This window comes from Tamandua tetradactyla, chromosome 6, assembly GCF_023851605.1.
Source record: "Tamandua tetradactyla isolate mTamTet1 chromosome 6, mTamTet1.pri, whole genome shotgun sequence".
NCBI lineage: Eukaryota > Metazoa > Chordata > Mammalia > Pilosa > Myrmecophagidae > Tamandua > Tamandua tetradactyla.
The window spans coordinates 162,579,655-162,606,359 of NC_135332.1; the positions used below are offsets into that span (position 1 = coordinate 162,579,655).

The 26,705-nt window shown below is 41.9% G+C and overlaps 1 protein-coding gene across 1 annotated transcript in view; it reads right to left on the reverse strand.

The window, feature by feature from the left end:
* Positions 1-8,028: 8,028 nt before the first annotated feature.
* SAMD12 (sterile alpha motif domain containing 12) overlaps positions 8,029-26,705 on the reverse strand; it is a 433,476-nt gene continuing 414,799 nt past the window's right edge. Inside the window, exon 6 of the mRNA XM_077167535.1 lies at positions 8,029-17,587. Coding sequence (XP_077023650.1) covers positions 17,565-17,587 — 23 coding nt within the window. The 3' untranslated portion in view covers positions 8,029-17,564. The remainder of the gene's footprint in view (positions 17,588-26,705) is intronic.

Here is a 26,705-nt window from a genome sequence, read left to right on the forward strand (position 1 = left end):
CAGTCATTCTTGCTACCCACATTTGCTTCTGTGGCATTTCAAGAATATGTAACCGAGGTATCCTGTTAAGAGCCCAAAGTTTGGAGTCATGCAGGCCTAAATGCCAGAGATGTTTACCACGCGCCACTTTGGCTGTGCACACTAGCCCCCACCTTCCCTTAGCAGAGCCTCGGGACTCATTCCGGCTGGTGGACTATGAGCAGACCTCCTCTCACAGAAGAGCATGGGGGTGGGTGTTTCCTGCTTCTCTCTCCCTCTACCTTATGGGCCTGGAATCCAGGTTTCCCACCTGCTAGAACCTCTGCAGTCAGCCTGGGTCCCCGAGAGTTGGTGTGGAGCAGATACTGCCCTCTACCCTGCAAACCTGAATCAGGCATGTAAGCAAGTGAAAATGAGACTTTTGGGGTGTTAAGATACTAACATTTTAGGTTATCCGAACATAACCTAACCTATCAGACAAGTACAGGACTTAAAAGCACATCCTGGGATGGGGGTGGGTGGTGCAAGGGTGGTTCAGTGTTAGAATTCTCGCCTGCATGGGGGAGACCTGGTTTCGATTCCCGGCCCATAGCATCTACCCCAACCCCCAACCACCACCACCACCCAAAATTCAACAAATGGTGCTGGAATAACAGGATAGCCACATGGAAAAAGAATGAAATGTGACCACTGCCATACAGCATACCCAAAGAAGTCACATCCTGGCTCTGTCATTTACCATTTTGGGCCTCCACTCCCTCGTCTGTAAAATGGAGATAATGACACCAACTGCAGGGACTGTGGGGTTCTTTACCTGCCCTCTGGGCACTGCTCCCCACCACTCGACTCCATGAGATTCCTGTGCTCCCATCAATCTAAGGCTCTCTTTCGCCACCAAGGCCAGCCAAGCCGAGAACCACAACAACTCTCTTGGACACACTGACTGGCCAAGGAGTTGGCCTATGACCCCAAAATGGCTCATCAGAGTCTATTTGCAGGACTTTGTGAGAGAGTCATTTTCCACATGGCCGAGGCCATGAGATGCCAGCTTTCTCATTCAAGCCAACAGAGAAGAAAGCAGCACCTGTAGCTATTGAGAGACCTATCTGTGGGTGCCAGCTGGCCCCCAATGATTTTTCAATTACATGACCAAATGATCATTTCTCTTTCTCCCTCTCTCTTTGCTTAAGGTAATTTGAGTTGGGTTTTAATCACTTGCAACTGAGAGAGTCCTGTCCAATGCCCCTACCATGGAAGGTTACTGTAAGGATAGAATAGAACAGTGCATTTAAAGGTGCCTGCCACGTTACAAAGGTGCCAAACATGATTGCTGTTATGATTGAAGATGGTTGCTAGGCGGCTCCAGCCATGATCACAATTTTCTTGCTTAGTCCTTGTTCTCAGTTATAAGAGTTGATGGGCTTATAAGCCAAGACCGTATTTTGGCCCCAATGGAACTTTTTCCACCTGCTTGCACACAGCTGCTGTGCCCTTTGCTGCCTTTGAGGGGTGCCATAAGAAGCAGCTCTTTGGAAACCTTGATCGCATATGCTATAGGAACACTTTCCACTGCTTTATGCAGGGTCCCACCTATAAAGATTCATTAAAATTTTTTTCTTAGACTTGTGTGGGAGGCAAAACTTGGCTTCCTCCAAGGTTGTTCTTTTCTGACTTTTTTACCCCCATCATCAGAGAAGACTGAAGTCCTGTTCCCAGGGGTTGGAGACGCAGCCCTCATCATAGTGTGTTGTCTGAGCACAATTTCTTCTTTTTGATGTTAAAAATTCATACGGCTTTTGTATTCTTCTCCATTATACATCCAAGTTTATTTTTATGGACATCGTAAATCTTGGATCTGATCACTTTGATTGCTTCCAAGGTTGATGTGAAATTTATGGCCCCTCTTTAATAATGATGGCAAAAATATATCGGCTACAACCTACATCTTTGGCTTGATCTTTTAATTGCTCTATAGTTTCTCTGATCCTGATTTTAGTTTATTTATAGCTTTCTATTTTATGGTATAAATTTTTGTGAATTGCCTCAACTACTTTGTGGAAATAAATGGGTTATGAATAAGTAAAAGCATTCATATAAACATAAAAAAAGAGAATTGACAAGCTTGAAATTGTACCATATGAGGACACAGGATGTGTTCTTGGTTTCCTACTAATAGCCATCTTATTCCCCAACCTTGGCCAAATTGAGCAATACATTGAACACCAACAACAGAAAGGTGTTTAAAATTTCAACAGAAATGGCACACAAAAAGGCACAGCCGATGTATTCATTGTCCACAGAAAATGGAAAGCCCTCATTTGAAGAGGATCCATTAATACCAAATCTGGAGGGCAGTTGGAATCAGCATTTTAAAGAATGGTCTTTTTGCTGCTGCTTAAAAAAATTTTTTTTTATCAAAGACAATAAAGAAAAATACAACTTTTTAACAGAAGTGCCATTATACTTTTAACTCCACACTTTGAGTCAGAAACTGTGCATTATCTTTACAACGTAGAGTCATTATCTGGCTACCTGGTCTTTCAGACTCTTAGAAGCATTGAAGAACTCAAAGAGGGTCAAAGAAGCTGCAGCAGAAAGAGGCCTAAAAATCCCATGCCTGTTTATTTACCTGACATCCCTCTGAACAGAATTCATCTCGAGGACTGGACCTTGTCTGTGCAATTTCCCATTGTATTCCTAAGGCCTGGCATGCTACTTCCCATGGAAGGTGATCACCAACTGCTCATGGAATGTCTCGTGAGCATCACCCTTCTTCCTGCGAGAGGAAAACTGCTGTGTACTGAGTCAACTCATAGCGGCTACATTTCTTCCACTCTCATATTTTCTTTGCCAGTTAAATTCTGTGCTGTCACTTAAGAAAGAAGTTCTTATAATGGACTCTCTCCACGGTTGGGGTTCAGAAGGTCCTCGAACTCCCTGAAACCATATGCAAATGTGCGTGTGTTGGGGACATTTTTTGAAGAGAGCATTCATCACATGCAGCAGAGTTTCAAAAGTACTTTGTGACCTTGAAGAGGTTAAGAACCACTTATGTAAGGGATTAATTGTCTAGCCTTGTGCCTGTGTCTAGCACAGAGGAGGTCTTTAATAAATGCATGTGTCTCCTAATGCTTGAGGTTTTGTGCTTCCCTGTCAGTAGCAGCTGGGACAGCTGTGTGAGCTGGGCTAAGAATTTAATCTCTTTACACCTTATTTCTTCACCTGTGAAATGGGACAAAAACTAACAGAATATTGTTGGGATTAAATGAGGTAATCAAAAGAAAGTTTGACCCACATTAAGCACTGGGTTAATGCAGCCATTGCTTTTGTTCAAGTAATTAAATTGTACTAAGAGACCTTTAGCACATACTCACCAGGATTGATTCTCATTATAATAATTTTTGTTTTTCAAAATGAAATAAAATATATAATTTTTTTGAGTACTTTATTTTTATGCAGCATTTTCATTCAATGATTTTGGAATGCAATAGAAACAAATATAAAGGAAAACCAAAGGCAGGGATTTTATCTGTCTTGACCAAGGTCAGAGAGGATACTAACCCAACTGAAGTTTTTTTTTAAACTCTTCAGTCTCTTTCTCCCTTCCTTCCACACACATCTCCATCACTGTGTGTACACACAACATACACACACACACACACGCGCATTTTCAGATCTATTATCTCCTGGGAGTTGATTCCTTCTGAATCCATCTGTAAAATATAGTTCTGAATACAGCCTCTCTGTAACTCACTAGTTTAACTTTTGAATAGGGTGTCATCAAAGGAAGAATACTAAAAGTGACAAATTTGATACCACTTGTTCTTTTTTTTTTCAAATTCTTTGAATGACTTACTATTTTTCTTCCTGGTTCCCTTGTGTCCAAGAATGAATTTTACAGATTTTGGTTTAACTGATGAAAATCAACACCTGCTGGTAACGAGTGAAGTTGCCAACTGTGGGAGCTATCTGTTGCTGCGATTGCTCAAATTGTGATCCAAGTAGCTGCTTCCTTTGAAAAGTTTCACTGTGACACTTGTCAGAGAAAAAAGTGTAAATTTAAGTGTTCTTAAGAAGACCTAAGAAGGAATATGAGGTACAGTGTACCAGAAGCTTCCAGTTTTTCTAATGTGTACTTTTACGTGAAAAGCAAAATTGTTGATAGGGTTGTAGAAAATTAGAATTGGACTTGAAATTTTGTGCTGTGAAGGGAGGGATATTGGAGGTCATCTATTCCCAAACCCCTAAAATTTCAAAGGGGAAAATTGATATCTATGGAGGCATGAGCTTTGGCCAGGATTACCCAACTGTTTTCCTCTCTCCCATCCACAGCTGGTAACATGGCTAGGATCCCATAGGCTTAGAGGGCTGAACAGATAGTAGGTTCTTGCAAAATATTATTAATAGCAGTTGGCAAGTTTGTTTTTAGTCTACCTTCTGACCTCAAAGATTTTATCTCCTTTCTGGGGGCTCTTATATCACTTATTTCCTGAGGGGCTTTACATTCGCCTGGTTGAGAAAATACATTGCATCAAGCAAACGAATGGCTTAGAACAGCATTTCCCAAAGTGCTTATACTATTGGGCTTAGTTGATATTCTCCTGGAGAAAATGTTTGATGCATTAGTTAACTTTGAAAATGCTGCATTGAACAAATATACATGATTATTTCCTGTAGGACTTCTCAGAGCCTTTAAAATGCTAATGTGAATTACAAGACTCTAGGAGCGGATAAAAAAAAAAAAAACATATATCTAGTGCTTTCAGAGTTTACTTGGCTATGGAACCTCTTGCCTCTTTCCCCAATCCCATCATCTGAGAATGAGAGTAGGAGTTAAGCTATTATTCCTCCAGATATATTTGCATTTTAATAAGGGATTCCTTCAAGAAAAAAATTATTTGTTGAGCTGCTTACTCTCTTAGGATGTAAGATCTTTAAGGGGAGGAAAAATGTCATTCTTCTCTGAGTCACCAACACCCAGCCCAGTGTATGAAGAGTTCCTGGCCCATTGCACAGACAACCCAGGGTTATATATACTTGTTAAACAAATGAATGAATAAACCAAAAAAAGACTCCAAGCCCCCTAAGGCTTACTTTCTGGGAGTTCAAAACATCAATAGCAACTACATTACCTAAGAGACCTTCTGTTGCGCTTCAATTTTGGATCACCAATCTACAGTGCTGGGATAAAAATTCTTAAGTCAAGAAAAAAAAATGATAAAGAAAATTATTAAGAAAAAATATTGTGTTATCACAGCCTTTTCTCTTCCTTGCTCAGTAGAGAAAATTCAATGGTTGCTACGTTGGTTTTTTTGCTTCTATGATGCAGAATCAGAATAATAGGTAAAGAAAAGCAGAGCAGGAGAAGAATAAAGGGGAAAATTGCATGGAACAGGGCTGAGATGTAGAAGAGGAAAATGGAAATGGAAGGAAGAGGGGTTGGAGGAAACAAGAGCCAGAAACTCTAGTAGCTGAGAAAGTTCTTTTTGGGAGTTGAGAATGTGAGGGAGAGGAAGATTCGGGTAAGGAAAAGAAGCATCTGTCTTTTGGGTGGAAGATAGTGAAGTGGCATGTGTTGGAAGAAGGAATTTTTTTTAGATATTTTCTGTGCCACACAGACCCACCCTGTGAGTTTCATGAAGGGCAACGTTAACACCTGGAATTGCTTTCAATTACGTTTTTTTCCTGCTGGATTTCTTTGCAGAGACTAGGCCATGGAGGGATCTTGTAATATTTGGGTTACCCTACCAAAAGGACAGAGAGGGAAAATATGAACTCTAGCAGACTGCATTTCTCATGAGAAAGGGGACATATTCACTTGTGAAACAACTGTATATAATTCACATTATCCATTCCCACTTTACCCTCACCCTGGTGTTGTGCAAAATCAGAAGAATGTGATTGTCTTTGTTAAAGTTTTTTTTAAAAAAATTGATTTCTCAATATACATACAAACATGAAAGGCAATGGAAAGTTATTTTATAATGCACATCTATCTGTATGCCATAAAAATGTACAAGAAAGACAAGATGTACAAGAAAGATAACATATTAACAATTCCAGTGATTTCATAATCTCCATAAGAAATCTTCTCAACCAGGGACAGCTCTTGGCAAAATAAATCACCAGGGAACTGGGAATGCATCTGAGGCTCTCTCAAGTATATGATATCCAGCTGTGCAGTGTGAATTTACTAGGGCTCAGGGAGGGATTTTAAGATATTCAGAATAATCTTAGGCCAGCAAATTATTTTGGTGGCTTCAACTGAGCTTCTCAGATAGCCATCATATTTATGCAGGCAAACATGAGTTCCCAAAACAATGAAATGACAGGACCACTTTTCTTTGTATTGGCAAAGTGATATCTAGAGGAATCTTCTTACTTCTGGCTTGGAGAGAATCTTCTACCTACAGCTTTCATCTACTTCAGAAAACACATCTTCAGTCTTTATGACTATGAACTATTTTGCTTAATGTGAAGTGTTGGTAGGAGTTGCTAGGCTCAGTAGGAAAGAGAAGAATAAGTTGGGAAGAACTTGGCATTAAGTTTAATTCAATTCACCTAATGTTTGTTGAACAACTATTATGTGTCATGCAATGTGGATGTACATATGAATAAGATGAGCGCCCTGCCCTTGGGCAAAGGGGCGGGGAGGAGAAAGAAAAAAAGTAAAATGGGTTTGAAAAGTCATATTGAGATGGAAGGAAAAGAGAATGGAGTAGAAGAGGAGAGAAGTAGAAGAGAGAAGGATATCAAGAAAGGCACACAGAAAGAGCTAAGTGAAAGATGGAGGAATAGCAGGGGGAAAGGAAGGAAATGATGAGTGAGAGAGACAAAAAGAAGAGAAGGAATGGTCGGAAATGGTCCCCCAAAATTGGGGTGGGGGTGGGGGCTCCAGCATTAGCTCTTCCAAAGAGGCTAAGTGGCAAAAACGTGGCCCCATTTTCTGTGTTCTTAAGTTGCATGAAGAGAGAGAGAGGGAGAAATTTTGCCTCTAGAGTTACCAGGTGTGTAGAGAGATTTAAAAGGTTAATACATAGGATGGGTATGCTAATATAAAGTTATTGCAGGTTTTGATTCTGGAAATCTTTTCTGGAAAAAACCTAGGTTCTCAGTAAACCTGTAATAAAAAAGGTGATAGGGGTCTCTTTTCCTTTTCATGCAATCTATAAGTGCCTTTTCCCTTCTGGGAAAGAAGTGTTTGTCTTGTACAACTTGAGGTGATTCATCATATTCAGTAAAGCCCTAGTGTCTATAAGTACTCATTATGATGCCTTCTTGAGAAAAGGAAGGGTTGAAATGATAGTTTAGAGGAGGTAAAATGTCCTGTTGTTTATATCTGCTGCATCATATTATTCAAGGGAATTTTTTTTTTAATTTGGAAAAAAAAAATTGGCATTTTCTAAAAATGGGGATGAGAGCTGGAGGGTTCCCAGAGCTAGAGAGATGGCTATGCAAAATCTGTCCCGGAGCGCTGGTTTCTAATCCCAGATTTCTGGGCAGGTGTGTTTTCAATGTCAGCATCTCTATTGATAAAATACAAGTAGCTTACACTGGGTGGCCACCTGAGAGAGAGGGAGATGGGAGGTGCTGGGAAATGCCATGGATCAAGTTATCGTAAGCACTTAGGACTCTCTGGGGTGAGAGTAAGTTGGTGGGCCAAGATCTATTGTCCCATCTCTTTCCAGGTTGTTCTCATATCTGGGGGTCAAGACACTGTCTGTTTTGCCCAGCTGTATCCCACACTGATGCTTTCAACAGCACAGCAATCACACTGGGGGGAACTGGTGTTGGGGGAATTCTGTGTGCTGGGAACTGGAGGGAGGCCACCAATTCATTTTACATACATTATTTCTCCAGGAAACACAGCGTAATTGAGGACAATTTTCCACCATGAATTGCATCATTAGCTAACACAGGGAAAGTGAAATGCTGTTAACTTTTCTTTTTCTTTTGCAAAGCTGATGAGCTGAAGAAAATAGAAATGAAAAGTTTAATGCAATTTTTTTTCAAAGATAAATGTTGAAAATCAGAAACAAAACACTTTTACACAGTAATAGAAACCCCACATTTTAATACATTGCCATGCACATAAAGAGTCAAGTAATGCTGAATATAAAATAGTTGAATATACAAAATGATAAAGCAGATTTCCAAGCCTGATAGAGATCATGCTCATAGCTTTGAGGGGGCAAAATCAGTACAGTTTCACTGTCATCAATTTAAAAAGAATCATGCCCCCCCAACTCTTTTTGAGAAGAACTCAACATATGAGGAAACATTGTAAGAAAATATAAAGTAGACCCAAAGGGAACTGGCAAATTGATAGCTGCTTAAGATAGGGAAATCATTGGTTCAAAAGGGCAGTTCAAAATAGCGGTGCACGATAATTCTTATGTTTAGAGAAAAAAATGTTTCTAAACATCATATGCCCTGGAACCCAAGGGAATTAAAGTGAACATCCAACAAAAAGGCACTCTTGTACCACATAGCTTGGTTGTGTTCTCCTAAGTCTGGTCCTGGGAGCTTTTCTAACCCTGGGAGCTTTTACTCTAGTCCTGTGCATGCTGAAATAACCACAGTTGTGGGCAATGCATAAGGAGAAAACTTATTTAGTGAACCACTCTTGGGGGACCAACACCATTCAGACTGTTTTAATGACTCACTTAAGGAAGTTATTAAAATGTCTACCATCTACACAGGGCTTTTGTGTTATGAAACGTGTATGTTCACCACAGTGAATTAATGCTGCTCTTTGTAAAAGAGCGGACCAGTTCTTTTCATCAGATGGTTTCCTTCATGCCCTATAGAGAGTACTGGTGTTATGTTCCATTCGCACTGTGTAATTCTTCTTCTTTTCCTTCCTAGCACACATACTAACTAATATACAGGAGCATACCAAGGAAGTTCAGTGTGGCTGTTTGCTCCTATGATCCTCAATTTATCAACTTCATGCACTTTCATTGGTCTTCTCCAACCTTTGGGAACTGGCAATCAGCCTGCTCTAAGTCATGCCTGACCCTCCCTCCCTGGATGGGGCCACAGTGCTCTCCTTCCTTGAGGGTGGAGAAGGGGTAAAAAATAGGTGCCTTGGCCACAGGCTCTGCAGATCAGCCCCAATAGATTGGAAAAAGCATGTGTACATGTAAAACACTGACTGTTACTGTCTCATTTCTTTCTTTTTCTTTTCTAAGTCTAGAATGGAGGCTGAGCAATAGCAGCTTTGAGGAGGAGGCATAAAGTAAGGAAAAGAACTCATTAAAGGAAGCCTGTAACTCAGTTCACCGTGATAACCGCACATGTATTGGTGGCACATGACAGCTTCTCCCCTTTCCTCACATGAGCCTCCAAACAACTCCGTCTGCTAAGGAAGGGCAGGTAGCATCCAAACAGTTGAGCAGAGATCCAGAGAGATTAGGCAATTTCTATTATTTCAGTAGTATTGAATTTAAAACATTTACTTCCACTTTATCAGAGCAATGCCAGTCTCCACAAAGTCCTAAGAATAACCCAAGTGTATAAACCACAGCAGATCAATATTTTCTTTTCTCAGGTCCTTTTTACTGCTAATATGTAATTTTGTTACAATATTGATTGTTTCTAAAATTTTGTGTAAAGTGATTTAATTTAGAGCCTAATGATATTAAATAGTTGGATTAACTGGAACTACAGTAGCAGGATTTAGTGATGGAAGAGTTGTGGGAGAATTAGTTTCAGAACATTTGTGCTGGCATGGCTTTTCAGCAGGCTGGATTCTGCTGCCTAGTCATGATGGAGATTTCCAGGGCGATGTCAAGATCCTGGCATTATTCAGCTCTAGGCAACACAAGCGTTTTTCATCAGCCAAACCACCCTGTCCGCAAACATGGCCTGGTAAGGACAGCATTTTTTCGTGATGGAGGAAAGGTTGAGGCAGAGAAACCAACCAGGGCCCCAGAGAGTCTTTCAACTGCTGAAGTGTGAGTTCAAGTAAGCAGAGCCCAACACCCACGGATGAGGCTGAAGCGTTCCCTTCTGCAGATTTGAGGTGGGAGGTGATTAAGAATGAAAAAGGCAAAGCCTCCAGTGTTCAAACACCAATGTCCCTCCATTCTCTCTGAAGTTTCCACCTGTATCTAGAAGCCTTTTTGATGTGAGAAAGACCTGGGTCACACGTTTCAAAATCTCCCCAGCTGGCATGTGGTGAAACAGATCTTCGGTCTTCTCTCAAATGCACTCACACAGAATTGTCAAAAGCTGCCACTGAGTCATCAGACAGCTCCCAATTCACACAGAATAATGCAGCTAATTGTGGTACAAAAAAAAAAATGACTGGAAATATAAAGAAACAGAATTGATTTGGGAGCATAGAATCAAGGACCACAGCAGTGTGCAGGCTCCAAATTCTACTTTTGGAATTGTGCTTGAACGGGAAGTCTACCTACAGTTCACAAAGTTGACGTCATGGCATTGTTGCTATTTTAGAGGACAGCTTCACGTCTTCCGTGGAGATGAGAGAGAAGCCCACCCTAAGTCTGTGGACTGAAACTGGAGCTGCATGCATTTAATGACAAGCACATTTTTCTTCAAGGGTATTAAGGTATCATAAAACCAGCCTCCCATTCTGAGGGAAATAATGATCTAAAAAAAGTCTCCTGTTTTAGATTTTTTTAGGGGGTGGCGGTGATGAAATATACCCACACTCAAGAGATCTGTGCCCTCCCACCACACCCCAGCCTGGGTTTTCACCCTTGGTAGCTGGGGTGGTTTGGAGCTATGTGTACCCCAGAAAAACAAGATCTTCAACTTAACCCTTTTCCCATGGGTGTGAATCCATTGTATAAGCAGGACCTTTTGATGCGGCTACTTCAGTTCTGGTGGGGCCCACTTCTGTCAGGATGGGTTTTAATCCTGAACCCGCAGTCCTTTATAAGCAGAATGAAATGCAGAGAGAGGGAAAGAAAGCCACAGAGAGACAGTGAGAAGCTGAACATCAATGGACCCCAGAAGAGAATGGAGAGACGAGGAGACATGGCCATGTGCCAAGCTAAGGACAAAGGATCACAAGCAGCCAGGCTGAGAATGCCAGTTTTTGGAAGAAAGCATCACTTTGATGATGCCTTGATTTGGATGTGTTCCTAACTTCAAAACTGTGAGTGAAGACATTCCCATGGTTTAACCCAACCCATTTTATGGTATTGGCCTGAGTAGCCAAGGAAACTAAAACAGTCGCTGTGTGTGCAAATGTGGCAAAACCGGGAGAATGCAGCCAGTTTATTTCTTTGATCTAAATGAGCGGAAGGCACCAGTGGAGTGTTCGGCGTTTTGTTTTAGCTATTAGTTAGTATCGTCAACATTAGGTTAATTTAACAGCCTCTTGTAGTTCAAGTCAGCAGGGCTGTTTTATCTACTCTACTCATTAAACAATGGAGGCCTGGGCTGAAGAACCTTTCTAAGGCTTCTAGAAATGTCTGAGGTTTGGAAAACAACAACAACAAAACAGCCAAACAACTAAACAAAACCCCCAAATATGCAAAGAATACTTACTGTATAACCAGAAATAGTGTTTATAAATCTACCACATGTAAAGTTATGCCAACCAGCCAAACGCAAGTTGGTGCAAGTCACGTGGGCACTCTTAAATTATATTAAATATATGTTGCTGGTGCCTTTTAATGTTTGATATAATTGGAGGAAGAGGGCTCTGAAGTGCAAATGCTTGGGGCTCTTTGGGATTTTAAAACAGCCCCGCATGGCAAATGAAACTTCAGGTTTACAAGGCCTCTTACACTTATTTTCTGTTGTTTTGTAAAAGTTATTTTTCAGTCATTTTGCTGTTGGGCAGGAGGTCAAAAATTGGTCCCATACCTAATGACATTTCTCATTTACATTTGTCACTGGTAAATTTCACCCCAAGTAATGCACATTTTAGAACCGAGCTTTACCTCCTTGCCTGGCAGTTTCCTAAGGGGCCAAGGTGATGGCCAGAAGGCAACCTGTGCAGATACCAGCTGCCCTGCAACCTTCCCAAATGAGCAGTTCCAGGGCAGCAGCTGTTTTATCCTTCTTAACATGTGGCAGAACCTCCCTGTACACTCAACCAATTTTTCCTCCAGCTTTCCACAGGTGGTTAGCACTCAAAATGCTCCCTGGCTCTTCAGTGGAGTAAGTCACCAGAAAAAATATTAGAAATGCAGCCCTCTTTTACCTTGAGACTGTGCTGTGAGGTTGGGAATCATGTGCCTTTGTAAAGGAGAATTCATAAGAGAGTTCTCTGGCCACAGGATTAGATTAGATTTAAGAAGGCTAGGGAACAGGGCCTGTCTCTTTGGCTCCCCAGCTCTGCCCAGAGTCAAAGCATCTTCTCTTTAGGGACTGCACAGGCTTTGCTTTGATTGGCAGCACTGCCTGTCACCTCCTGGAGATGAGAATCCATGTTCCATTACTGCTTGGGCAGCAAACTTCCACCAAGATCAAATTTAAGAAGGAATTATCTCTCAGTACAAGGGAAAAAAGGTGATGAATATAAGTATGTTTTTCTGTTTGAGTTCTTTGTAGAATACTTGAAATCTACCCACAGCACTACGTTAAAAGAAAGAGATGAAAAGAAAACAAAACAAAGCAAAGTAGTAGGGTGGAGGACTGTGGGAGAGGTGAGTAAAAACAGCCTTTAAGGAATAAACGAATCTATGTCATTTTCAAAGATTAGATTTTTAAAGAGAGCCTGCCGGGGCTTTAAGTCTACTTGTCAAGTAGCAGAAATTCTCTAAAGAATGTAGAGGAAAACATCACAGGGAATGAAGCTGCTAATGTACTGGGAAGAGGAGGTTTTGGTAAAACAAAAGCGCTGAAGGGGGTCTTGAAAAACTTTTCTTCCTTGAGAGTTTTAGTGTTCCTATCCAAAATCAATTATGTGACATTTGCAGTCAAAGTAAGCATTTGCAAGTAACAAGGGAAAAATCCATTAGAAGTTTTTATCCTTCCTTTGTATTCTCAAGTAAGGTTGATGTTCCTTTTTCTCTTGAATGTTAAAAATGGCAGAATCCCCTCAGAACTTAAGGACTGTTGGCCTCTGTTTTGGCAACTCAGAAGAAGCCTGGAGAGAAACCTGCAGTTCTGGAGGTAGAAGTCAAGTGGGCAGCGCCAGGCCCCTTGGCTGAGCAGGGATTTGAAGGTGCTCCCTTAACCCGTAAACAAAATTGTTAGGGTCTTGTGCCGGTGTGAAAATGTTATGTACCCAGAAAAGCCATGTTTTAATCCTGACTCAGTCTTGTGGAGGCAGCTGTTTCTTTTCATTCTGATTCAACAATGTATGTTGGAAACTCTTGATTAGATTATCTCCATGGAGAAGTGGCATGCCCAGTGGCCTTCTGATTAGTTTACTGGAATCCTTTAAAAGAGGAAACATTTTGGAGAAAGACAGAAATGACAGGAGCCGCAGAGTCAACAGACAGAGCCGATGTAGATGCTCAGAGAACAGTTGTTTCAGAGAACCGAGACATGGATGTTTGGAGATGCTTGAAGCCCCCCAGACATCACCATAAGATGTTCAACAAGTTAGAACCTGGAGAGAGCCAAGGGAAGCTGAGAGATGAAAGCCAGCCCCAGAGAAGCAAAGTAAGGAACCCCCACAGGAACAGAGCCTGAAAGCCACCGAGCCCAGGAGCAAGGGACCAGCAGATGCCAGCCAGGTGACTTTCCAGCTGACAGGGGTGTTCCCGATCCATTGGCCTTCCTTGAGTGAAGGTATCTTTCCCTGGATGCCTTTGTTTGGACATTTTTATTGGCTTAGAACTATAAACCTGAAACTTATTTAACTCCTCTTTTTAAAAGCCATTCCAGTTTTGGTATATTGCATTCTGGCAGCTTGCAAACTAACGTGAGTCTCTATCCCCCTAGCTGCATCTTAACCTACTGAAGGGAATTGCTTTCTCCTTAGCAGACCACCAGTGCCCTGCACATCTAAATTCAGTGCCAGAGCTGAAACGAGCTAATCCTTGCAGCACCCTAGAGAGCCTGATAATTATTCATTTCTGTTCATTCCCAAGAGTGCAAGTGCCTGTTTTGCACAAGTGTGCAGGTGTCAGTCTTATAATAAGAAGGTGTAGCACAGGCTGAAGAAAAAGGAAAAGTTAAGTGTCAACAGTTTACAGCCTTTAGATATCAAAATATTTCCCGTTTACCTCCCCACCTCCCACTTTCCACTGAACAAAACTCATCACGGTCCTCTCTGAATTTTGGGAAAGTAAAATTCCACACACACGCCTTGGGTACAGCACAGCAGAAGTAACCATGGCCAAATATAGAGAGTCGAATCACCATACAGCCAAAGTACTCAAAGGCTGAAGATGAAGCTATTTTTCCATTCTGCTGGTTTACCTCATGGCTGCTCAGATTTTATGCCATCATGTTTCCAAAATGATCCCCCAAAAGACTTGGAACAGAGGTCAACAGATTTGAAAATAGTAATATACATGCAAACAATGGGATATGTCACACATTAAGGCATTTTTAGGGGCGCTGTCTTCAACTGGGTTCTTTAATGTCTTCTCCCATCTCCATCTTTACCCGCCATCTTTTGATAATTTTCCAGCATTCATTTGGATTTGAAAAATGCCAGGAAACTACTTTTTTCATTGTTCAGAGCATATTTCACAGACATCAAAGTAAGTGATGATGAACCAATATCAATGAATGAACATCTGCTCCTTAAAGCATGTCCAGTTTTCCAAGGCTGTTAGCAGTAGTCTTGGATACCCCAGTTATTGCCCAGTGATGAGATCTCAGCATCCAGTGGTAGTTCTTTAGATTTTTTAGGCCCAGTGCTGTATCATCAGGACTTAGTTGCAGAATTGAAGTATTACAGAATCCAGCATAGGGATCCCCAGTTTTGCCTATCTGTATAAAAGATGGGTATACGGGTGGCCAGGGTAGATATCAAGGAAAGCAACTCTGAGCTGCTCTGGGAAGCTGCGACCAGCTGAATCCAGGCCGGGGAATGGCTGGTTGTACCTGAAAGGCACATAGTCTGATACCGTCCACTCTCTCCTCCTCAGTGCCTTACTCCCTCAGGTAAGGGATGTGCCTCCTGCCTTGGGCGTTTTCCCAATTTACTCTGGCCGAATTCAGTTTTCATTGTGAAAAAATTGAATGTGTGTATGTTGTGTGTGTGTGTGTGTGTGTGTGTGTGTGTGTGTGTGTGTGTTTGATCGTGTTAGAGAGGAGGAGATAGTCTCACGAGGGCAGGGACTGTCCATCTTTTACACTGTTGCTGGCCCAGCACAATGCTTGGCATATAGATGTTTTTAAAAATTTGCTTGCTGGACAAAGGGAGGAATGAATGAAAGAGGAAGCCCTGACAATTGGGCAGTGAAGACTGTAATGTTATGTCTCGGGGCATTGGCAGCCAGAGTTTGGTTTCCTAATTCTAGATTCAGAGAGAATCATGATCCGCCTTCCCAAATGCCACACTCCCAGCACTCTGCCCGGGCCCAGTGGCCCCCATGCCGGCCTGTCAGAGGACAGACCTCGGTGGTGACTGAAGCTTTTCCAAGTTCCTTCTGGGGAGCCCCGTTCTCTGGAACTAGAGCCTGACAGGCTCGGGGTGAGTCATTCTGTAGGGTGACTCACCCAAATCACATTTGGGTCTCACTCCCCTTTCCTGTCAGGTTTCCACGTCTCAGGCAGGGGTGGTTCCCAATGGGTTGCATATTTCCTGAGACCCTGAGGGGAGGCAAGCTGTGAGGAGGGCAGACGGTGCGTGTGTATCCGGAGGTGCCTGAAAATGTCACGTCTGCTTGTGCTGGAAGGGCCCCGGAAAGTTGTTCAGTATATTTGTAAGAAGAGCCTCTGATACCTGTCAGTCCCTGGCTGGGATAGTGGACACATAAAGCATACACTGCTGAGCCCGAGGTTCAGCCAACTTCATACTTTCAGGAGAAAGTACTAATGCAGGATATGGGGTCAGTCAATATGGGCATCTCACTAATGCTCAAAGACAAGAAATAACTGGGTTGAAAGTTTTCCCAGAACTGTGCTTTGTTGTAAGACATTTTTAAAAAGTAATCCATTGTGGATATAATCCGAGAAGGGATTCAAAGGAGAATGGTGGGTTCTATACTGAAGAAAGAACCCTATGCGTGACTGAAAACTTTTCCTTCTTTGGATACACATTGGGTGTCACTTGCTGTTTTTTCCTCTTCAGAGAATTGCGAATGAAACTTGACCTAGAAATTTTTCCAAAGTGTTAAAAAGTCAGACCCCATAAAAAAACAGCATTCTGCTGCCTTTATCATCAACCCAGCATGGTCTTTTCATGGAGAAGTCATAAGATCTTGCCAAACATGGCTGCTGTGGCTGATGCAAGGCAACACAAAATGGTCTAACCCGCGACCGGCTTTCTTCCCGGAACTGGCGGTGGTTCGCGCCAAAAGCACAACCTTAAATCTGCCCTCCGCCCTAGCAACAACGGTGACCAATCCCAGCCCGACACATGTCCCTGCATGCTCCCAGCGTATATAAGTCTGTGCACTTCCTCAATAAAGCAGACGCCTTCCACTCACCCCTGAGGGTTGTCTCCTGAGTTGGTTCTTCATGACTGTGTGCTGTGTGCTTGACTCAGTACGGCCGCTTACCCCCAGCCATCAGCTAACCAACAGTCTTTGATTAACGGAAGGTCCCTCTCCTTTTTGCTTTGAAAGAACTCTACTTCAGAATGAGAGAATGCATACTTTGGCCAAACAGGACACTCCTATATGGGAGCATTTGTATGTGCATGTGAAAACAGATGTGCCTAGCACCAGGAACCAAGAGCTAAGAAATCACAACCACCGTGCCCACATCTACTCCCTTTGTTGCTACAATTAATCCAGTTGTTCAGTAGAGTGTCAAGAGGTTAAGTCTAACAGTACTGTGGCCATATCTACACCAATCTACCACAAACATCTGGGGATGTGCTAGTAGCAGAGTTTTTCTTAGACAGTCGTAGCCAGAAATAGGACAAAAAAAGTTTATAGAAGAAAATACTTGTTTTCTCACATGGACTGAACATGCTAATTTGTCACTGCAGCGTTCTTAAATAAAGTGCTTAAGAGTTGGACAGACTACCTTGAGACATCATAACTAACATAACCAAGACATGTTTGTATTCCTACCAGGGCTTAACACTGGGAACACTTCCACTGAGATTGCAGAACTGCTGTATTTTTTTTCTAAAACATCATGCCATCTGCACACATAATAAAATAATCCAGTAGTTGCCATGCTAAAACAGGGTTTCTAGTGAAGGGCACAGACAGCTCCCCAAAGGGAACTTGAGTTATGCACAGTGATGAAAACTGGAAGCAACTTTCCAGCTAATGGTCTGCCAATGACCGCTTGGAACAAGTTGGCACTGTATATTATGCACCTCATTTAAAAATCCACAGCAAACTAAGATTCTTCCAAAGCCCATAATCTTGACTGAATGGGTGTTTTTTCAGTTAATCCAGTTAATCTGCCAATGCTCCAAGAATATCTTCTGACAGCGCCATGAGTCAGTCTTCCTGTGAGGAACAGGCCATTTTCATATCATCTGGCAGGACAGCAGCTTGGAAGGCTAACCACGGTTATGGAGAACCTTCAGTTGAGGCTGCAAGAGGAAAAATGTGACAACATGGTAAGTCATTTCCTTTATGTTCCCAGATACTGATGTGTAGCACTTAAGCTATTCAAACTCACACTAGCAACTTTAGGTCAAAGGAAAAGTTCCAGCCAGGATAATGGTTACTCAACCCCAGGACAGATTTATGATGGCTTGTGTTAATAGAAGCTTCTTCCACCATTTGGCAAGGAATGGAAGACATGTATCTTAGAGATGGGGGAAAGTGTTTGGGAATGAGGACAAAACTAAAGCTTTGGAGCTGGCATCCAGAAACCAATTCACAGATCATGGAGACTCATGCATTTACTGCACCTGGAGCAAGATCAGACCGGGAATGTCATGAAGGCATGGTTTTTAAGAGGGAGGGAGCTGTCTCATTTATCAGGAAGCTTTCCTGGGATAAAGCCTGGATGGCAATATTGGGCACAGTATGACTGGAGCTTCTGAATTTGCTAGCTGAAAATCAGATTGGCTGAGTAGGTTAGTCTTTAAAACCTGACCAGAGATGGAGTCGCAACCCTGCTTTTAACCTTGGGAATATTGGCATAGATACATTTTTCTAACTTTATTTTTCTAATTTTTCTCAGTATTTTATCTGAGTATTCCCTACAGTTCCTTATATAATAGTCTTCAATAATTAATTATTTTATGAGTGCAACTTATTAGTTTTATTTAGTAGGCAAAACTATTTGGGCAATGGGAGAAAAGGCCAGTAAAAGTTCTTGATGGGAAAGAAAACAAACATTTCTACCTAGCTCTAAAAACTGGCTTATAAAAACATTAGAGAATACACAAAGTATAAACCATTTTTAAATAAAGACTGGCTCTTTTTAAGAAAATGAACAAACAATTTAAGCATATTAAACATAAAATAGTAATACATACTGATAAGGTTGTAATGAAAAGAAAATACTAATATATTGCTGGTGGCATTGCCAATTGTAAAAATAATGTCAATTTATTTAAAAACTCTTAAAAATTCACATCCCTTGATCCAGTGATTCCATTCCTAGTAGTATATCCTAAGGAAATTATCTAAAAAAAATGAAAAATGCTATATATGGAGATATGTAACCTAGAGGTGATTCATAATGGTGGAAAAATTGAATACAACTGGTCTGCTCTTGTTGAAAATTTAGGTTAAGTAAATTATGGTACATTAACAAAATGGATGATTACATGGCCATTAAAGTAATAATTATGGTGATTATGTAGTAACAAGGAAAACAGTTATGATACACTACAATACGAACAAGGATGCAAGTGAAACCAGTGCAGGTACTAGGATTTCTATTATTGTCAGCATATTATTTTGCAAAACAGCAACAAAAAAATTAGGTTTCAGGGGTGCAAGATGTGACCCATGAGCATGGACTAACTAAAGCACCTATGGTTGTTTTTATTCACTAGTATTTCCTCAAAAAGAAATGCTTCACAGTTTCACCAAGAGACAACACTTCAGTGTTATTTAAGGGGAGACGGAAACCGATGGGATTAAAAATAGTCCATCCAGGTCAACCTACAAAGGAGCAGTACAGCCTATAGCCTGGGAAAACAACACAGATTTCTAGAAACCTGGCACAGTACACTATCCTTGAGATTTCTGCTAAAATCAGCATGGGAAAATTTGTGACTCTGGAAAAGTTTTATTGAAAATAAGATAAAATAAAATTGAAAAAGGGAATAATGATAGTCAGCAGTGAATTCTAATTCATAACTATGCTTTGGATCCCAAGTCAGGAGCTGATAACTAAGTTTATCACGGTTGCTGCTTTTGTAATAACCATGTTTCTGCATTAGACTCCAACACAGCTGATGGTCAGGGGATGTGCCTAGTTTTAGCATATAATACCATTTATACCATGGACTCCATGAGCCCTTTCTCTTTCTAAAACTCTTTTCTCCTTGGTCACACAATACACTCATTATCTCCATTTTATGGATAAGGAAATTGAGCCCAAGAAGTGTTGTTTGCTTAAGGTCACAGCTCATGAGGATTAAAGCTATATACTTAAACATAGCTTGTCCCACTCTAGTGACACATAGGAGTGACAGGGACAAATGTATGTAGTGCAGTTGTCGGAGCCTTTCCCTCCTCCCTACCTTCCCAGTAGGATTCTGTGCTTATCTTTAAGTCCAATCAGCCCATTGTAGGGCCCTACTGGGCAGAGAAGAAAATTGGAGGATAAACAAATAAATATTAGAAAGAATATTATTTTGCAGGACATGAATACACACAGAGGAGACAAACTGGGGGTTCAGGGAGTGACAAAGAAGGTTTGGTGTGGTGGCTCCCTAATGAGTGTCCCTTAGGAAGAGGGACAGTCAAGGAGAAGGGTGTGCTATGATGTAATGTCCCATTTGCCATCTTTCCTTAGGATTCAGTAAAGTCTTCCTGGCTCTTTGATGTCTTTGCATTTAGCATTATGCTTTTTTTTTCTGAATGGGCGACTATGCTGAAGTGGTTTGTAGGGAACAAGAGCCCACTGTTTGCTCAGGTTGTATGTGCAAAGTACGTGGCCAGAGTAAGGCTTGAGACACTGTCTTTCTATCATATGTGGATCCCCCTGTGATACATGTCTCCCAACAGTCTGAAACTGTTGGACCCCAGAAAAACCATGCTCTTTAATCCTCACTCAGTATTGCTGGGTGCCTACTCAGCTGAGAGAAACCCCAGCCTTCACAGACCCTTTCTTTGGAGTTAAGGTATCTTTCTCTGGATGCCTTAATTTGGACATTTTCATGGCCTTAAAACTGTAAACTTGCAACTTAATAAATTACTTTTTTAAAAGCCATTCCGTTTCTGGTATATTGCATTCTGGCAGCTTGCAAACTAAAACACCCCCTTATACGGAGGTTTGTCATTTATGAAAAGGATCAGTCTTTGGGTATATAAAAGCTACATGGGATGAAATGCAACAAGGCAGTGTGTATTAGACAGCTTTTTTTCTGTGAAGGAGGAAATGTGGTATTTGATGGGGGATACTTTTGGGATATCAGTCCCTGAGCTTTGACAATTCCAGCCTCCAGCTCCTCAGATGCCTTGGGCTATTCAGGCCTCTGCTCACCCTTTCCTAGGATGCCTTCTTTATACACCCCCAGCACCAGTGAACCCCTAACCCTCCATCTTTCACGACTACCTCAAGTGCCACATTCGTTATGAAGCCTCCTCTCCCCCAAGACACAGATGACTTGAACAAGCTTTTATCACCAAACCCACAATGAATACTTTAGTCTAATATTTATCCCTCTCTTCTAACTTTTTTGAGGATGGTACCATGTCTTATAGTTGTGGGTTTTCCTAATGCATATTGCAGTGCCTGGTAAACAGAAAGTACTTAAATAGTTGTGAAGTTACCGAAGAAAGGAATGATGGGGAAGAAGCGTCTTTTTCTCTCTTGCTTCTTTCCTTCCTTTCACTCTTCTTCCTCCTCCTCTTCCTTTTCTTTCTCTCTCTCTTCCTCTCCCTCTCTCTCTCTTTTTCAATAACTAAGTTTGCATGAGATTAACTCCGATTCCTGAAGTCTGCATATAGAGAGGGATTTGCTCCAGTTTTTTCTCTATGTCAAACACCTACTCAAGGAACTTGTACATCCTGGGGTTGGTCATATAGGGATTGTTGGGGGTAAGCATTAGTAGCTTAGGCATTCTTAGAACAAACGTCTCTTTAGTCCAATGGCTTCAGAGTCCAATATGACTGGGAAGCATTAGAGTCCAGTGGTTAGAAAATAGGCTCTCAAATCAGGCAGATCTGGACACACCATTTACCCCCAACACAGCAGACGGTCAGGGGATGTGCCTAGTTTTAGCATGTAAAAGCACTTATACCATGGACAGAAGATAAACCCTTTCTCTTTCTAAAACTCTTTTCTCCTTGGTCACACAATACACTCACTTACCAACTATGTGATATTGAAAACATTCATTTCTTCAAACCTCAAATTCTTTACCTTAAAGTGATGATGATAGCCCCCACTTTACTGAGTTGCTATGAAGACAAAAATGGGCTCATAGAAAATCACTTTACATTTTGTTAGGTAAATAGCAAATAACCCTGCTATATGGATGTATGATGACTATTGTTTTATTAAAACCATCACAAATTCCCAAAATTCTTTTGAGAAACTAGAGATACTAATTGTTTTAGTCTGCTAGCTGCTGGAATGCAATATACCAGAAATGGAATGGCTTTTAAAAAGGGGAATTTAATAAGTTGCTAGTTTACAGTTCTAAGACTGAGAAAATGTCCCAGTTAAAGCAAGTCTATAGAAATGTCCAATCTAAGGCATCCAGGGAAAGATAACCTTGGTTCAAAAAGGCTGATGAAGTTCAGGGTTTCGCTCTCAAGTGAGAAGGCACATGGCAAACACAGTCAGAGTTTCTCTCTCATCTGGAAAGGCACATGGTAAACACTGTCAGGGTTCCTCTCTTGGCTAGAAGGGCACATGGCGAACATGGTATCATCTGCTAGCTTCTCCTGGCTTCCTGTTTCATGAAGATCCCCAGGAGACATTTTCCTTCTTCATCTCCAAAGGTCGCTGGCTGGTGGATTCTGCTCATGGCTATGTCGTTCTGCTCTGCTCTCTCTGAATCTCTCATTCTCTAAAATGTTTCCTCTTTTATAGGACTCCAGTAAACCAATCAAGACCCATCCAAATGGGTGGAGACATGCCTCTACCTAATCCAGTTTAACAACCACTCTTGATTAAATCACATCTCCAGGGAGATGATCTGATTACAGTTTCAAACATACAGTACTGAATAGGGATTAGAAGAAACGGCTGCCTTTACCAAATGGGATTAGGATTAAAACATGGCTTTTCTAGGGGACATACATCCTTTCAAACCAGCATACTATTAGATCAATGTCCTAAAGTCATAGTTGGAGGCCAGGAAGAGAAATAAAATGCCTAGCCTTTGCACCCCGGGAAGACAGATAACGCCTCCCCCAGATTAGCACAGACTTTAGCAGACAGTTCCTTGATAAGGAGAGTTCACACTTCAAAGGCAGGAAGTGGTTTACTCCCAGGCAATCGCCAGCCTGGCAGAGGGTTCAAGAATACATCTGGGATTGAGTATGTCCAACTCTGCCTTTCCCCACACCAGCAGCCAAAGGGCTTGCTATGTTTTGGGGGGAGGAAAAGATATTGTGTGGAGGCAGCCTCACCTCCCAGGGGTTGAGGGAAAGAAATACAACTTTATCCCTTAGAAGGGCTGTTTAGTGTCTGCCATTCAGAAACAAATCCTGCATCCTCTTTGCAACAAGTGTATACCTGAAGGCATCTTTCATGTGACTTTTTTTATGGCAGGCCTGACCCACACTTCCATGTGGGACAATTTATATCAGATGTGAAACAGGTGCACATTCCAAAGGCATGAGATCCCTGCTTGCCCTGGCATGACAGCCAGCAATGAGAACTAACATCTACTGAGCATCTACAATGTGCCAACTAGGGTTTTACAGGTAGTCACTCATTTAATCCTCACTGCGCTCTTTGAGGTCTGGATTGCTTTATCCATATAACGCACCTCCCAAAAATGAGGCCAGGCTCATGACCTTGTATAAGAATGCACACAACTGAGACAAGAACCCAGAGCTGTGCTCATCACAATGCTTCCTGGAACTCAAGAAAGGTTGGTGAGCAAAACAAATTCCTGAGCTCCAACAGGAATGGAGGAGAGAAAGCCAGTATGTGTATTTGTGTAAAGGAATGCTCATCTAACCTGAATTCTATATAGAAAGTGCCAGAAACAAGAGACTAGGCCTAGAGAAAGTGAGTTACATTGTATCTTGTCAGTCTAAAACCTTATCTTTCTTATGTTTAAAGCAGTGTTCTCAACTGGGTGCAATTTTGGCCTCTAGGGGATATCAGACAATGTATGGAGGTTGACACAATATCTGACAATGTATGGAGGTTGTATTAGGTTGTCACAACTGGGTGGGGGGAAGGGGGAGTGTCAATGAGTAGATGCCAGGGATGCTGCTAAACATCCCAGCATGCATAGAACGAGCCCTCACTGCAAATAATTATCCAGCCCCAAATGTCAATGGTGCTGAGGTTGAGAGGCCCCAGTTTGGAGGATATTGGTCCCCGTTTGTCTTCTATTCCTGTTTATAAGCCAAATATATCACTCCTAAAATAGGCCAAGATAAAAACCAACATAAGTGTGCTTCTTGTGTATTCAGGAAACAGGGCTAATTTCAAACCTCACCCCCGTTTTTGGTTCATCATTTGCTCATTTCATTTTATTTTACATTTGATGCAATCAAAACTTCTAATACTAAATCATTTCTAACTTTTAGAACTCTCACAGGCATGCCATTATAAGAATTAAGCTGGGATGATTTAGACAGATATGCTCAATTAATTAATTAGTATGTATGAAAGAAGTTAGGAGATAAAAAGGACCAAGGAGGATTTAGGTGGCAATAAAACTAAACCCTGCTACCAGCTCTTTGGCAGAAGTTATACATGCTCCCATATGGGGGTACGTGTGTGTTCTCTCTGAGTATGATTAAGGAATCACCTCTACCCTCTGAAGGATGTGAAAACGGAAGTCAGAACCTCAGATGAGATTATCGGGATGGCAGAGGACTGAGTTAAGGACACTAAAACAGAGGATGCATACAAAGTAGCCTGTAACATCTCACTGGAAACCATGGGTCTATAGACAAATGACTGTGATAGGAAGTGCTTACCATGGGCCCAGTGCCATGCAAAGTACCGGTGTCCCTTTTGCAGCAGCCTACGCTTCACTTCACGGAGGCAGAAAGCCAGAGGTGGAAGGAGAAGCGACCTAAGCTAGGATGCAGCCTTCAGGACAGGAGGAGACCCCAGCCCTGGATCTAACTGTGACTTGTCAGGGGCTTGTTGATCTAGACGTGCCAGACAGAACTCTGATGCCTCATGCCCAGGGGATCGTCCTTAGTCATTTATAGCCTGAGGGACAGGAAGACCTGGCATAGGCCCTGCACCTTCCCACCCCTTGGTTTCATTTTAATTTAAACTTCCCTCCAGCATGAGAATGGCTCCCGGTACTGTGAGAGGAGCATCCCTGCAGGTGGGCTTTACAGTTCACTTCAGTTTAGGTTATTACCTCTCTCTGGGGAGTTCTGGGCAGGGGCTGGTAAGGCTGGCCTGGCCCCCCCGGGTGTTCTATAGAGTAATGTAAAGCAGCCTTTGGAGGGCAGCTGCTAGGCGGCACTATGAGCCTAAAAATTCCTCTCAGAGACTGATTCTGATTCCTGTGGGTTGAATTTAGTCTCTAAAATGCCAGAGTTTAAGAACTCTGACATTGAGGTCTGTTTGCTAACTGCTGGAATGCAATATACCAAAAACAGAATGGTTTTTAAAAAGGGGGGATTTAATAACTTGCTAGTTTACAGTTCTAAGGCCATGAAAACATCCCAATTAAGGCAAGCCTATATAAATGTCCAAATTAAGACACCAACAAGAGGTTACCTTCACTCAAGAAAGGCCGATGAAGTTCAGGGTTTCTCTTTCACCTGGAAGGCACATGGCAAACATGGCGGTGTCTGCTAGTTTTCCCTTCAGGCTTCTTATTTCATGAAGCTCCCCAAGGGGCATATTCCTTCTTCATCTCCAAAGGTCTCTCTGGCTGTGTGGGCGCTCTGCTTCATGGCTCTCTAAAGGGACTCTCCAAAATGTTCCCTCTTATTAAGGATTCCAGCAACTAATCAAGACCCACCTGGAATGGGTGAAGCCACATCTTCAAGGGAACAATCAAAAAGCTCCCAGCCCACAATACTGAATGAGGATTAAAGGACATGGCTTTTCTGGGGTTCTCCACAGATTCAAACAGGCCCAAGATCAGAGATTCTCACACTGCAGCAGTCACCTCAGGGAGTGTCTTAAAATGTTATTTTGTTCAGCTTCTCTCCATTTCCATGGATTCCGAATGTCTGGAGGGAGGTCTGCAAATCTCTATGTTCAACAAACTGCTGGGGGAAATTTTCACAAAGCCAGTGGGGCACAAGTCCATGCAAGTACCCACGTCTTTTCCCCAGGACTCACTAAATTTGTCCTTTAGACAGAGAAAAGTGATCTAGGCTGTGAGGAAATTTGGCTTATAGTCTTGTCCTGTTCACATAATAAAATACCAAGAATCCCGGATATAGTATAGTTCAGTGATCCAAATATTAGGTTTCAGAAAATAGTGGCTTTGAGACCTGTGCAAGCTATCTAACCCATTCAAAGTCCTCAGGATTTCGGTGTGGTCCATTATCCCAACATTGTTTACTTTCTACAAGTTGATTCATCAATCAATCAATCATTCAACACACATTCCATTGAGCATTTGCTAAACCACCTACTACCCTGGGGACCTCAGGCCTTGAGGAGTTTCCTGTTTGTATCCATGCCCTTATCACATTGACTGAGAATCACCTGATGATGCATCAGTCTCTAGACAAGCGCTCTTTAAACTGTGCTTAGAAATCCCCTGGAGAGCTTAGTAAAATATAGATTTCTGGGCCCTAACTGGAAAGAACCTGATTCAGCAGGCCTGGGGCCGGCCTGTGAATCTGCATTTCTATTAGGCCTGTGGGGGGCATGGATGTTGCTGGTCTGAGGACCACCCTTTAAGCACCACTGCTCTGACCCCCAGGCCTCTGAGACAGACTGTCTTCATGTTCTCTTTCTGCAGTGTGCGATAGGATGCCTGGAGTAACAAGGTGCTTTTGAAATGTTTGTCAAGTCAATGAATGAATAAGTTAATGAACATATGGAGAAAGCAACACGAATGAAGTTAGCTTTTTAACAGATAGGCAGACTCTGGGGCCCATGGTACTGCCCTCTAATAAGAACTGTGTTAGGAATTTGAGAATTTATAGGAATTGAACCCTATAAATTCTGTGATAATTCAGAGGCCTATCAAACTTCAATTTCAGGGGAAGACTTTCTCAGAAAAATTTGCAAAATCTCACCCAGTTTTGGGGCCATCTCAAACCAGAAGTCTGCTGACAAGATGGACTGTCACCTTGTACCATATGAATGTGAGATTATGCCTTTCTAGGAGAAGGTATCATCAGCCCTGATGCTCTCTGCAGGGATGCATTTGTACAGCCAATTAGTCAGAGGTAACC